The following is a 14545-nucleotide window of genomic DNA, read 5'->3' on the forward strand; positions in this document are numbered from 1 at the left end:
GCAGTGTCCTAAACCTGCTAGCTGAGGGTGGGGAGACTCAGTAATTGTGCCTAAACACATCTTTCAGGATTTTTAACTTCTTCTGAAGTCCTGGCAGCGGGAAATAAAGTGCATCGCCTCCTAATGACACAACCCTGCGACGCAGATGAGTTGAAAGACCTGAGCTTGATAGCGATCTTCAAGGGGGTTTAAAAGGAAGGGGAGGATCAACTGTTTCCCATCGCCTCTGCCGAAAGGACAAGAAGTATTATGGGCAGAAATTCCAGCAGGAGAGATTGAGGGGAGAGACTGGGAGCGAGTTAGATGTGGATGCACAGGGAAGGGGAAATCTCTGCTGTCAAGAGGCTTTAAAGAGCGGGTTAGACTCACATCCGGCTCAGGGATGGGTTAGACAAAGTGGATCCTGACCTCTTGAGATCCTCTCTTCCAGCCCTCTCTTTCTGTTTAGGGAGCGGTAATAATTTGTGACACTGTACAACTATGTCACAGCTGATGCATATTTACCATAAAAGAAGATTTTCTACTTATAACAGGTTAACGCTATGTGGGGAGACAAGATTTCTCCCCACTTTCGGGCCGATTCAGAACCGATGCTCAATTTTGCCGGCATCGGTTCTCGAGCCCGCTGACAGCCACGGGCTCGGAAACCAGACGCCAGCAAAATTGAGCGTCTGGTTTTCGACCCGACAGCTGCAGGCCGACTTCAAATTTTTTTTTAACTTTTTTTACTCTTCGGGACCTCCGACTTAATATCGCCATGATATTATGTCGGAGGGTGCACAGAAAAGCAGTTTTTACTGCTTTTCTGTGCACTTTCCCAGTGCCGGAAAAAATTAGCGTCTACCTTTGGGTAAGCGCTAATTTCTGAAAGTAAAACGTGCGGCTTGGCTGCACATTTTACTTACTGAATCGTGCGGGCATACCTAATAGGGCCATCAACATGCATCTGCATGTTGATGGCCCTATTAGGTTCGGCGGGTTGGACGCGCGTTTTCCGTCCCTTACTGAATAAGGGGTAAGGGAAAATGCGCGTCCAATGGCAGGTTAACAGTGCGCTCCGTTGGAGTGCACTGTACTGTATTAGCCCATTTGTGCCTAAAAAAAATGACAAAAAGTCATAGGCTCTAGGTGATGGGACAAATATCATATAGAAAATTTCAGATCATACCTCAGTGCCACACCGTAGAGAATAATAAGCATACACAGGGATACATAAACAAGTAAGACTGAAATTACAGAATTATATACATCCCTTAATGAGTAGTCTAATATTTTGCTGTTGACATAGTTTTGGCATGTGATATATGTCCTTGGCACAAGGAATAAAGTTCCTGTGCAGGGTTGTGTAGAATTCTGTAACACAGTATCATAGGATATTATTGCAGAATAAAAGCATCTGGCCATCCAGTTCTTCTATCCAACCTAAAGATACATCTTGACTGTCAGCCACAGAGTGGGAGCACCTGCAAGATTTCTCCTTATCCAGGACAATCTTTTTTTGCTTCCCCCTTTGTACTTCACCACCTTGGGTAGAAGAACATACAAAATCCTCCATAAGTTCCCTCCAGCACCCACGTTTTCCTTGCCTAATCCATAAGTTCCCTCCAGCACCCACGTTTTCCTTGCCTAATCCCAAGGCTCTGTAATAATTTAACCAGTAATACTAGTGTGGGTGCCACCCAAACATCCAGTCTCCTAGCTCTGCTCTGTAGTCTGCCAGAAAGACCCAGCTATGTGAGTGGCCTGCCTGCATTTCCACTAGGCCTTCTAACTAGTGCAGAACTTGCAGCCTGCCAGAAAGATCCAGCTGCTAGTTTGATTCTGTCATCATGGCTTGATTTAAATAGCTACCATTACTTGTAGGCCCCCCATTAGAGCCCCATATAGCCTGCCAGACAGACCCAGCTACGTGAGTGCCTGCATTTCCGCTAAGACTTCTAGTAATTACTAGAGATGTGCATTCGTTTTAAATGAATTAGACAACTTCAACAAAATTTCAACGAAATTGTCTAATTCATCATGGTTCGGGAGCGCTCTGAAATGAAGGAAATTTTTCAGAAGTTTCGGAAAAATTCGTATTTCGTGTTAGCGTGCACTAACTTTAAAATGTTAGTGTGCACTAATGGAAGTTCGTGCGCACTAACACGAGATTCGGGAACCACGAAAAAAATTCCAATCTGCAGAAAAAACGGGACCCGAATCGAACCCCACGAAACGAAAAAAAAAAAAAAAAAAAGATACACATCTCTAGAGTCTAGAGATGTACTTGTAGCCTACCAGACAGACCCAGCTGCTAGTTCATTCTACCATCGCAGCCTGCCAGACAAACCTGGTCATTTGGATGCCTGTGTTTCCAATAGGACTAACATTTCATATTAATCTCTTTATCATTCATTCTGGCACGCATTGTTGAATCAGGTGAGTACTGTGCTGCTAGGTTGTGCTTTCTGGTTCTCTTCACTTTCAGCACCTAAAAGTCCTCTGTACTTATACCAGGGCCTCTTAAACTCCCTTGCTGTTTTAGCCGTGATCCACCACCTTTTCTGTGAAAAAAATGCTTTTTCCTAAGATTGCTCCTCAGTCTTCCCTCTCAGAGCTTCAAAATAATCCCCCTTGTTCTGGAACATCTTTTCCCTTGAAACAGGCTTGCTTCTTGAGCAGTATTTGAATCTCTCTGTCACATCGCCCCTTCCTCTCCTCTAAGCTATACATGTTTAGATTGCCGAATCTCATCTCATCCTACCCTGTCTACATCCTTCCAGTGGGAAGGTCTCCAGAACCAGATACCGTTCTCCAGATGAGGTCTCACTAGGCACAATCCCCCTCTCTTTTCCACTCCTTATGCATCCTAACACCCTTCCAGCTCTGACCACCATCTTGTCCCACTGTTTCCTCACCTTGAAATCATCAGACAAAATCACCCTGAGGTCTCTTTCCTGTGCCCAAATCCAAGGGGTGAGACACTTCTGTTCACAAAGCAGGAGAGACACCCCAGGGTGATTCCATCTGATGATTTCAAGGTAGGAATACAGTGCAACAAAGCGGCCTTGTTTATGCTGGAGCTAGAAATGAGTCTTTCTCTCCATAGAGATTGGATTACAGGGCTTAAGAGTTGGTTCATTAACTGTGCCGAGCTAATGAGGGTCTCAAGAACCAAAGAGCTGTCAGTATCCCCAGGCTCTGCCTTCAAGGAAGCAATAAATGCAATTCTTATAAGATCCTTTCCAAGTGGGAGTACAAATCTTAACTGAAGAATCACCGTTGATCCTGCATTCATCAGTCTGGGAATGATGCAGGCCTTAGCTGGCAGTGCTGGGTTTGGTCCCAGTGAGCCTCAAAGTTCACATAGATGTTAGATAGATGAGGGTTCCCTCTCTGCATACAGAGTACGACAATAAGCACCAGGACTTTAGAAAAGGAACGTTACATCAGAGGGACTCATTACAGAAGTGTTCCTTTTATTGCTGCCTGACCAAGATCAAGGGCAGGGTCTGAGCCATGAGCTGAGGATGGTCCCTGCTTGGCCTTTTGGCTGAGACTGAGAACCTGGACAATATAAGGGATGTGGTTAATGTGCTGCCACTCAATACCCACTGAGAAGATAAACATATTATGTCCCTGGCTGAAGCAGGAGGGTTACATTTTCTGCTAAAATGTATATATTTATGTATTTATTTTACAGGTTTTAAAGGTTTTAAGAGGCTGAACTCGCCTCTTTCAATATTGAGGTCATGTTTTTATTTTGATGTCCAGAGATGGTAAGCACAGTTCAAAAGATGAACAACTGGAATGTTTTCTCTTCAAACAATCTAATACGTTATGTCTAATACATATCTAATACGTTTTCTCTTCAAACAATCTAATACGTTATGTTATTAACCCCATATATCTGTATCCAAGTTCCTGCTACCTGTTCATTGTAAGACATTAACTTGTCAATGTTTCTGTTTAGAATGTAAACCGAATTGATCAGTAACTCTGTTATTGGAAAGTCGGTATATAAAAGTGCTAAATAAATAAATAAATAAATATACCATCATTAAGATAAAATCCATCATAACGGTTTACACAATATATATTTATACAGTGTGGGGAGGTGTCAAGATGGCTGCCGATAGATTAGTCTAGTGTGCGATGCTGGATATTTGTATGTATTATTGCCTTAACTTTTGTCTTTTGAGTTTTATCTATGGGGAAACTTATAAGGGAGGGTTTGAACCTTCCCTGAAGCCTCTGCATAGACAGACGTGCAGAAATGAGAGAATGGGAGAGATCCCGGTGAACGGCTTCGGTATCGTTTAAGCCTCCTGCAGTGGTAGGTTCCCAGATGGGGTTATTAGGCTTAGTGACCTTAAACTCTCCGGAGCAGCGTGAGGCTCTTGCAAGGCCAAACATGGGATGGCTAGAGCAGGAAGGGCTTACTCTGGTGTCGGCGCTGGAATATGTTCTCACAAGCCGACAGGAGGAAATTGTGCTGATTGTTTGTCAGACCAGGGTCCTGCTCCAAGGGAGGTGAGCCTCCAGGTGTAGGGGAAGGAAACTGTTTCATTGGGGAGTAAAGATCATTCCTTGTCTGCTGAAGGGATTTTCATTTCTGTGGGCTGTCAGGACTGGATATGTTGTTTGGAGACTCCACCAGGGTATGTTCTGGAAAAAACTTTGATTATCACTTTGGACATGGTTGGGAGGCTATTGCTAAGTTCTCTTTGCAAGTGGGGCAGTTTGTCTCAGAACAGCAGAGTTTGTCTTCTGAGCTTCAACTATGCAAGAATAAGGTGACGGAAGTGGCACATCAAGTTGAGAGTTTGAAACCTAAAGTGGACTCTCTTCAGGACTTGGTATGCTCTACGGCTAAGGGGACACTTGTTGTTGCAAAATAAGATTAAGTTATTTGGAAATTCCTTATAAACTTCCCTAAGAAGAAGATGGTGTCTCCTACAGAAATGTGCAGGAACTATCTTATGGAAGTACTTCAGCACTTCCTCCTGTTGCCAGTGCATAATATTCGCCACCTTATAAAAAAGATCTTTTAGATTCTGATCAGAATGAGTAAGATTCTATGGATGCTTTAAATGTAACATTCTTTATAATAACTTTGGTGATTGAATTGGACAGAGAATACCTGTTTTGGGTTTGAGAACAGGGAAGAGTCAAAATGGTGGTAGCTTAAGTCCATGTGGCTCTGATCAGACGTTTTCCTGCAATGGTCAGGCACATGGGTCGGCCAAGGGTTTTCCCCTCTGAACCCGTGGCACCTTCCGATTCCTCTTTGGGTCTGATGGATGCCTCACCGCAGGACATTGAGGAAGGAGAGAGCCCGTGGTGCCCGTTGGAGCTGGTGTTTCTTTCCCCCAAAGATAGGCCTGTTCCGGTTGCACCGATGGAGAGAGAGAGATGCCCTTGGCCTCATGACACTGACACCGGGAGATGGATGTCCTTGGTGCCGCCACAGCAGAGGGAGCTGGAGCTGAGGCAATGGCCTGCACCCTGAGATACGGGAATGCAGCTGGAGTGCCTATGAAAGCAGCATTTCACCAGCTGGGATTTGGAAAGGGAAAAGAGGCAATGTGCTTCGGACAAGGTCGGCGTTTTTTTCCCTTCAGTTCAAGGATGTCTTGTTGAAATGACCAGAAACTTTTAATTTTGAAACTGTATGGCGATTGTCTTTATTTGCTATGAATCAAAGGAATATCATCTGACAAACCAGAGGAATTGGCTGTGGATTTTGCTGAAATAAAAGAAAAATCCATCCAATAGCCTGGAACGAAGCTTGAACACTTTGGAGCCCTGGGTTAAATAGTTGGAAATGACTGCTGGTTAAAGACAATACAAACAATACATCTTAAACGTGAGAATCCGGAAAAGATGATTAGGTGCAAAAATCTGCGGTTAATACATTTTCCTAGAGGCACCTGTCTAGATGTTAAAATAACAGTTAAACTTTACCCTCCATTGCCTCAGGTACAAACTCAGATTGTAAGCCCTGTGGGGATAGGGGAATACCTACAGTACCTGAATGTAATCCGCTTTGAAGTGCTGAAAAAAAAAGTGCAAAAAAAAAAAAAAGTGGAATATTAATCTAAAATAAATAAATAAACAACATTATTTTAAGTGCCTTATTGTTAACCGTTGTGATGGCTTCTAGCTTAACGACGGTATAGAAAAGAGTTTAATAAATAAATAAATAAATACATAAAATAAAAATTAGTGTCACCTTATGAAAGGTTTAAAAATAAAGGTTTGGATATTTTAAAAGTTCCAGCTAAGGCTTTTCCTCCTATATCGAACATTTATTATTTCCCTGTGGGTAAGAAAGGGACACTTGGTAATGTTTTAACTTTCCCCGGTGTTTGATAGCTTAGATATTTCTCAAAATTTGGAAAGCCCAGGTTCTGCACTAGTAGTAGATCCAGCTACTTTGCTAGTTCAAGCAGCACTGGATTCAGCTAGGGAACTGCTTTTAAAATATTTCCTCAGACCCTGTGATGGGTTGTATAAAGGCTGTACGAGATTTATGCTTCCCGATTTCTCTCATACCCCTCAAAAGAGGAGAAAGCAGTTTCTATGATTCAAACCTTACTTTTACAGCAATTAGATGAGTTTTTTTGTCTTGCGATATCCCTGTGTGTAGTAAAATATCAAGGCATAAGATGCGGGGGGTTTTTTTTGTTGTCCTTCACAACTTTCAGCCTTTCTGATAAGACTGTAGTGTCCCCCTCTCTGACTTCAAGTTCACAGGGGGAAGATCCTGGTGCAACTGCATAAGAGCTACTCCGGGCCTTGTAAGGATTAAGCCACCTATTTAGGGTTTCTCTTCTTCTTAGATAAGAATGACCTTTGTGTTCAGTCTCTCTCGTCTCCTCCCCTTTACTGGTGGTCTAATTATTTAGAAAGGAATTTATATATTTTGTTTCTTGTATGCTGTTTTCTATTAGCAGTGTTTTATTTTTATATTCTGTGATATTTCCTTAGAGCTTAATGGATTGGGAAATGGTGGAAATCAATACATAAATTAAAGATAAGAGAGCACTTGTTTAAAGTTATTTTTCATAGACGGAGAATTCCTTTGTTTTTTTAATTCAAATGTTGGTACGTTCCCAGATGTGGCTAATACTGCACAAGCTAAGAGGAAAAGGTTTCTGTTAATGAGAACATCTGTATTACAGTTGTGTTACACTTGGGTGCTTTATTTCTTTTGAATTTTCCCTGTAAAAGTGTGGTTAGGTATAGAGGGGTAAAATATATATATTGTTGACCCAGTTCAATGCACTCAATGTATTAATGGAAGGTCCCCTTTGGCGGGCCTTCCTGATCCCCCTAGCCCCTGGCTACTTGCTCACCTGGAAGTCACTCACACGATCAGAGTACGCCCAGGTTCCCAGCTACTGGCAGTTTAATCTCTGTTACATTTCATTATTTCCTCAGGAATGTGCTTCTGACCTAGCCCCCCAGTTTGTGGACTGATGGGGCACCAGATAGTTGTTATTGGTTTTCATTTCTAAATCTTATTGTTATTATCTGATGGTCATTTTGTGCCATTCTTAACAAGGATTTTTTTTTTTTTTAATATAATGATGGAAATACAATAAACAGAAATTAACATATATATAGGTCCCCTGCAATCATTCAGTAAGTGTTAATGCCAGAGGAGGAGGCTGAAGAAATCCTGAAAACTTCCAGGCAGTTTCCATTACAAAGGTCTCTTCCCTATATTGATTTTTCCTTTAAGTACTTTTATTTTTGGCGATCGGGGCTGCCTGGCTTTCTTTTTCATTCCGGGTTGGGTTGGTTTGTTTGGTTTTTTTTGCAGAGAGTGATTCCCCCTTCTGTTATGCCCGCTTTCAAAACGAGTTCCCCTGGCTTTGTCAGAATACTCCTCGTGGATTTAAGTAGCAGGTTTTATCTGAGCTGCTAAAGATGTGAGCGGGTAGGTGCAAAACCCTTTGGCTGATCATTTCGATCACCGACTGCATCCCTTGATTTGTCTTCCTTTCAGGAAAACTAAGTGAGCCCATGCAGTACACCGGGTAGGAAACCCAAGAAGGGATTCTGTCTGTCTTTGAGTGAAATTGTCCCAGGGCGGTGCCGTTGGGACGAGAGGTTTCTGCAGATAGTGGCGGCCCCAGATGTGTCCCATTCCACCCGCTGCAGTGCCGGCTTCGTGCTTCTAGCAAAAGAATCCGAGGGCACATCTGTATGGGCTTTCTTTACTTGCCCGCGTGGATCGGAAACCCTGCAACGGCTAACCCCTCACTTTTTTAAAACCAGTTGATATGTCGGTGGTTTTGCCTACCTTCTGGTTACGGTTCAGGTTACAAATATAAGGCGACCACAGTTCTGGTTCGAGCGACACCATTAAATCAGGGAGGCACTTAAGTCTTCGGAAATATGCCTAAGTGAGATGAGAATCACCGATTACAATGATTTCAGCATGACTCGGTTGCAAAGCGCACTGGGTAGACTCAGGGTAATACAACGGACACAGAAGGGACAGAAGCTCCCGAGGATGGTCTCTTTATACCCTGCAGCCTGTGATAGGGGGAGGTGGAAGGGATAGAGGACTCTGATACAGAAAGAGCAGAAACACCTGGGGATGGTCTTCTTTTCCTGTGGCATGTGATGCAGTGAGATAGAAACACCTGGGGATGGTCTTTGTTCCTGTCAGTGTGTGATGCAGTGCTAGAAATGCCCAGGGATGGACTTTATTCCCAGTGGCACCTGATACAGAAGGACAGAAGGGATGGAAATGGCTGGGGGTGTCCTTTATACCCTGCAGCATGTGATAGAGTGAGAGAGAAGGGATAGAAATGCTGGCACAAGGTGCATCTGCTATGGAGTCCGTTGAAAGCTGTTTCCTTTGCTGAAGGAACCCTTCAGTTCTGGGGTTTCCCAGTTTCTTTCACAGCGCACACCAAGCAGTCTGAAGGCCCAGGCTTCCAGCATCCCTGAGCCTTGAAGATCTCATTGACAGCAACAGTGCTGTCCATGGCTGCTGCCTCTGCCTCTGCTGCAGTTCTCATTCCTGCTTTAAGTCCTGCCCACTGTCGCTCTCTTCTCTACGGGCCTTCTCAAGTCCTAGATCTCTCATTATAGGTTTGCCCTTGATGCTGCTCATCACTTCATCCCTTTCCAAAAAGTGGGACCCCGTTACTCCAGAACCCGGAGAACTCCCTCCGCGCCAAACATATCTGCCATGCCTGCTTTGTTTTGCACTTTTCCTTTCGTTCACCATTGCCTCCTGCTCACCTCCTCTCCGTCCCCCACACAGAATCCAGCCACAAGCCAAGAGCAGGATCTCTCTCTCTACTGCTGCTCCCTCCATCTAGAATGAGGTCCCGGGGTCTTTCCGCCTCACCCATTCTCAAGCTCTCTCTCTCTTTCTCTCTCTCTCTCTCTGTAGGGCTCATCTCCTCTCTTCACCCTTGCCCATGATCACCGATTCTTGCTTTGATCATATTTGATAATACAATTTAATTCATTTTAACCCTTAGTCCTGGCCTTGCTTAGCTCAAAGCCTTCTATTTGGTTTCCGCTGTGTGTCCTGCCTTTTGTCTGGAATAGATTGTAAATTTCCAAGGCTAGGGACTGTCCCTTATGGGTCTTTGTTTAGCTTGCATATATCTGGCATGGGCTGTAAAAATCATGATAACAATAATAATCACAAGTGAAGTGATACAATAAAAGGCAATGCACTTGCACGCCTCTTTTGTGCGGTTCTTAAACATGTGTGTTAACGGTGCTGTGTGATAGGAATAAGCATGTAGTGGGAACCTTGGTACTCACCGTGTGGGGGGGGGGAGGTGGTCAGAGCGGAATCAGTGGGAGGCTGACAGGGACCAGGCTCCTTCCATCCTCCAGACGGAGAAGGCGTAGCTGAGCCTCTCGTGCGCCAGGTAGTTGCAGCTGGAGATCTTGTGGTCCAGCTCGTCGCTCTGCAGCACCTGGTAGAGGAAGTCTATGTAGCGCGAGGCCAGCTTGAGGGTCTGGATCTTGCTGAGCTTGTCGGAGGGCAGGGTGGGGATGATCTTGCGCAGCTCGGCGAAGGCGTCGTTGAGGGACTGGGTGCGCTGCCTCTCCCGCACGTTGGCGATCACCCTCTGCGTGTGGATGTCCTCGTAGGACTGGGGCGGCAGCGGCGGCAGGGGGCTGCGCTTGCTCCGCTTGCCCGAGAGGGTGGGCGAGCCCCGGTCCTGGGGGAGCCGGCCGCTGAGCTGGTTCCGTTTGCGGACGCACTTCTTGTGCAGATGCTCGGCCTCCTCCTCCTCGCTGGTCCCCAGGCTCCCCTCGGGGGAATTGGGGCAGGCGGCCTCCTCTTTCATCGCCCTGGGGAGAGTGGGGTCTCGGCTGACGGCGAGCGGAACCTGCCGTCTTCTGCTTCCTTGGACTTTGGATCTCACAGGGAACGGCAATAGGACTGCGGCACCTCAGTGAAGCAGCTCCCTCAGCACACAGCGCAAGTGATACCTAAGCCGGGCATGCTGCTCTCCGCGCACCTTCCCAGCTCAGCAGGCATCCCCCAAGCTCTCCGCAGACTTCAGAATCCTTCAAATCCCTTTTTTCCTCCCTAGTTTCTTTCTTTCTTTTTCTTTTTTTTTTTCTGGGGGGTGGGGGGAGGGAAGCGAAGGCAGGGAAGAAATGGGTAAAATTGCTTTTTTTTTTTTTTCTCATTGGATAACTCAGGGGGAGGTGGGTGGGGCCACGTCAAAACCAATCCATCAGTGGAAGGAAGGAACGGGGCTGCAGGAGGTTATGGGTTCCAGACCTTACCCCAGCAGGCCCTGAGGCACAAGGAACACCGCTACCCAGATGTTTGGGAAGGAGGAATGGAGAGCGACATAGGAGCAGCAGCAGGGGGAAGCAGGGGGGGGGGGGGGGTCCCAGGGCACCGTCTGCCTCACTCCTTCACCAAGGATGGACTAAGGTTTAGAATTTCACAACAGAAACCGTACATAGTGGATTTTTTTTTTTCCCAACCTGGCTTTTTAGAAGCAGGCTGGCCTCATTCAAATCCAAATTTATCATCAACAAGAGCATAGGGTTACCAGTCGACTCCATGTTACCTAGGACGAGCTAAGCCGGCCCTGGTTTTCCCCCCTTCTCCCGCCGGCACACGCAGAGATGTAGGTCCTGATTTTCTTACGGAAATCAGTGCTGCGAGTTCAAGTCTGCCAGGAGGGCAAAACCGGTGCCAGATCATCCAGCTGGCAACCATCCCCCTGTTGTGGTTATTTTTATGATTTGAATCATGCATTAACAGGAAAGAAGGGTGTGTTAGCTGTGCCGCCCCGTTCTCAATCCACCCTGGTGCGCGATTCCCCATGGGGCATCACCGCCTGGCGCGGTTTGGGTGGCGGCTCTTTGGGCCGGTCCCCATGCCTTAGCCAAAAAGAGCAGGCACCCGTCCGTCATCCATCGGCCTGCTCCCGAGCACCCCAGAGGCGGGCGAGAAACGCAAGCTTTTTAGTCCTGCAAGCAGCCCGCCTGCTAAGGCTGCGAACATATTCACCAGCGTCTTCGATCTGGAAAAATATTCCCTTGAAAAGCAAAAAAAAAAAAAAAGGCGAAAGTCACCATTTTTACAGGGTTTTGCCGTTGTTGTTTTTTTTAAATAATAATAATAAAGGGTTTACACATTCTATTAAAGAAGGTGACTTTCATCCAAAACCTTCCCACTAAAAATTTGCCAGTGAAACAAAACTTAGCACCAGTGGATATTTTGAACAAACTTTTTGTTTTCCTCAAAAACAAAAAAACCCAGTTACTGCTGCAGACTTTCTGCACATCTGTATTCCAGACGCTCAGCGCTGACCCTTGTTCTCCCTTCCACGACTTTAGCAGCTGAGAATATGCCCCTGATCTGTTTTGAAATTCCATGCCTGAAGTGCTGGTGCCTGTCACCTTTGTTTGGTGTGGCAACATTATCCGATCATCTTGGCTTTCTGGGATATCCATGGTGAATATTCCTCAGACATATTTACATAAGTTAGCCTCAGACGGGAGTTAGTTTGCATAATTTAGTTACCCTGACAACCAGACCTGGCTGTGGCCCTCGTAAGACCGGCAGATGAGTCCCTGGCGAGAGTGAAAGGCCAGGGCAAGGATGGCAAACTCCACTGCTCAAACAGCACAAACAAACCTGGCTTTCAGGATTTCCGCAATGGCTGCGGATGAGAGAGATCCACAAGCGCCTGATCCAAGAAGAACCAGGTTCACTTGTAGCATTCGGCTGCCTTGAAGGCCAGACCTGCTTGTGACCTCTGAGGGCAGAGCTTGCCCATGGTTCCCAAAGCTGATCTCAGGTACTCCCAGTTGGGTAGGTTTTCTAAAGGCTCTCTACATATAGCACGTGCATGCAGGACTGGGTTCAGGAGTGTGCCACCCTATACGGCCGCTCGGGCTGGAGGGGGGGTGCTGCCGTGCCAGCACACACACACACACACACCCCCTTCACAAGCGCTCTTTCACTAACTGGCGCTCTCGGCCAGTATTCAATTCTTTTATATTCTGATGGCTGAAAGCAGCCAATCCAGCTGGGCTGAGGTGGCCGTGCAGGAGCCGAATGCTGATGCTTTCTGAAGAATGCCGGGGGTGGCATGCAGGAGGTGCAGTCAGTTGTTCTGTGCCACCGCCACGCCACCGGGAAGGAGAGGAGCAAAGCGTGGTAGGCTTGCAGCCCGCACGAGGAGTGCTGCTGCTGAGTACAGGAATGGACAAGGGGAGCCGCTGGTGCTGACAGAGAGGCTACCTGGGCTGCAGGCGGCTGGAGGAGGCCCTTCAGAGGGGAGACAGTGATTTGAGGTTAGCCTGCTGGGAGGAAGGAGAGAAGACATTGCAGAAAGCACAGAAGGAGGTGGAGGAGGATGACAAGGGAGACGTGGGTGTTGCTGCTGCTGAGAAGGGGGAGGAGGTGAGAGGCTGCTGAGCACCATTGTAAAAGGAGGGGGGGGCGGTAGGCAAAAGGCTTCCTAGCACTGTGTCAGTGGAGACTCAGAAGGAGAATATATTGAATATGTTTTGTAAATAAATAAATAATACTTTCATTGTTTACCAGGGACCACCAAAGTCAGTTTTTTGCACAGGGTGCCAGTTGGCCTAGAGCCAGTCCTGTATGCATAAATAGCTTAGTGGTTAGAGCAGTGGACTACGAACCAGGAGACCGGAGCTTGAGTCCTGCTGTTGCTCCTTGTGACCTTGGGCAAGTCACTTTACCCTCCAGTGCCTCAGGTACAAAAACTTAGGTAAGCCCTCTGGGGATAGGGAAATACCTACACTACCTGGATGTGATATCTCGATCAAATGTCGGTATATAAAATAAAATAAATGTATGTGCAGGTCTCTGTTGTATTCAACTATATCACAGGCATATTCAGTGGTGATTTTCTAAAATAAAAAAGGGATCTAGCTGGGCCTAGAGGCAACTTCCCCTTCTACTCTGGCTGCAGAGGGGAAAAGGAAGCAATTTGCCACAATTCAAGAAGGTTCCAGGTGGGTGATCTGGTGATACCTAGCAGAAAATTATCATTGGGCATATTCATTGTGATATCCTTAAAACGGTGGTATTCACTTCCAGTGCTTGATGGCCAGAGTGTTTCAGGTTTTCAGGATATCAATAATGAATATGCATGAGGTAGATTTGCATACAATTGAGGCAGTATGCACACAAATCTATATCATGCATATTTATTAGGGATATCCAGAAAACCCGACCCGTGAGCAGCCCTCGAGGACTAGAAGTGAATCCCACCTCCTTAAAATGTGACCACCTGGGAGTACTAGAAGGCGGGCTTGGGTGCCGTGGGCCCAGTGGTGGCGAGCTCTGGTCCTTGACTGCCACAAACATGCTTTGGGAGCCACCACTAGACAATACTGCCGGGCTGAAAGCTTCATCATGAGACATCATTAAAAAAGATGGAGAATAATTTTTACTGTTCTGTTATTACACAACATCCAACCTTTGGTCTTCCTTCAGCCTCACCTGCTGCAATAGCTCGTACATCAGCGTAGACCTCACACAAAAATTCGGAAACCTATGCAGTGTAGAAAAGAAACTGGATTGATTCAGAGCTCATGCCCACTTCTTCAGGAAACTGAATAGAGGTAATAGGAAAATAATAAAAAGAGATGTTCGCTACTTTGGAATTATTCAAATACAAGGCCAAAACAAATTACGGAGAACGTAAGACAAGCCTGAAATCTCCATGCCATCTATCTTTAAGGCTTTCAACTCACCCTGAGAATAGCAGGATCACTGTCTAACAGGTAACATCAGTGGTGATGTCATTCTCCTGGCATTGTACAATTTAGTAGAGGTCTTCTGTGACATTATCAGGAGGCTGCTGCTCTAAAGCCCTGGACATTTCTTGCTGATTTCCACTAAGCAGTACTGAGGTGCGTGACTGTGAGGAACTGAGATTAGTGCAGAGAAACAAAACAATTTGCAAAGGATGAATAATGAGATGAACTTTTACAGTGGTTTATTTTTGTAGATATTTTGATGTTTTTAAAGTTTTACCACCCGGCTCATCAGGAGCAGCCCTAACAAATT

At 46.0% G+C, this 14545-nt stretch overlaps 1 protein-coding gene across 1 annotated transcript; it reads right to left on the reverse strand.

Moving 5' to 3' along the window:
* Positions 1–9790: 9790 nt before the first annotated feature.
* On the reverse strand, positions 9791–10521 carry LOC115088762 (twist-related protein 2-like). Its single transcript, XM_029596995.1, has one exon. The coding sequence runs from the start codon at positions 10317–10319 to the stop codon at positions 9816–9818; it is 504 nt and encodes a 167-aa protein (XP_029452855.1). The 5' UTR covers positions 10320–10521; the 3' UTR covers positions 9791–9815.
* Positions 10522–14545: the final 4024 nt, after the last annotated feature.

This window comes from Rhinatrema bivittatum, chromosome 3 (genome assembly GCF_901001135.1).
Source record: "Rhinatrema bivittatum chromosome 3, aRhiBiv1.1, whole genome shotgun sequence".
Classification (NCBI taxonomy): Eukaryota; Metazoa; Chordata; class Amphibia; order Gymnophiona; family Rhinatrematidae; genus Rhinatrema; species Rhinatrema bivittatum.

Bases quoted from the DNA above. Each gene is read 5' to 3' on its own strand.
- LOC115088762 (XM_029596995.1), bottom strand. From the start codon at position 10,319: ATGAAAGAGGAGGCCGCCTGCCCCAATTCCCCCGAGGGGAGCCTGGGG.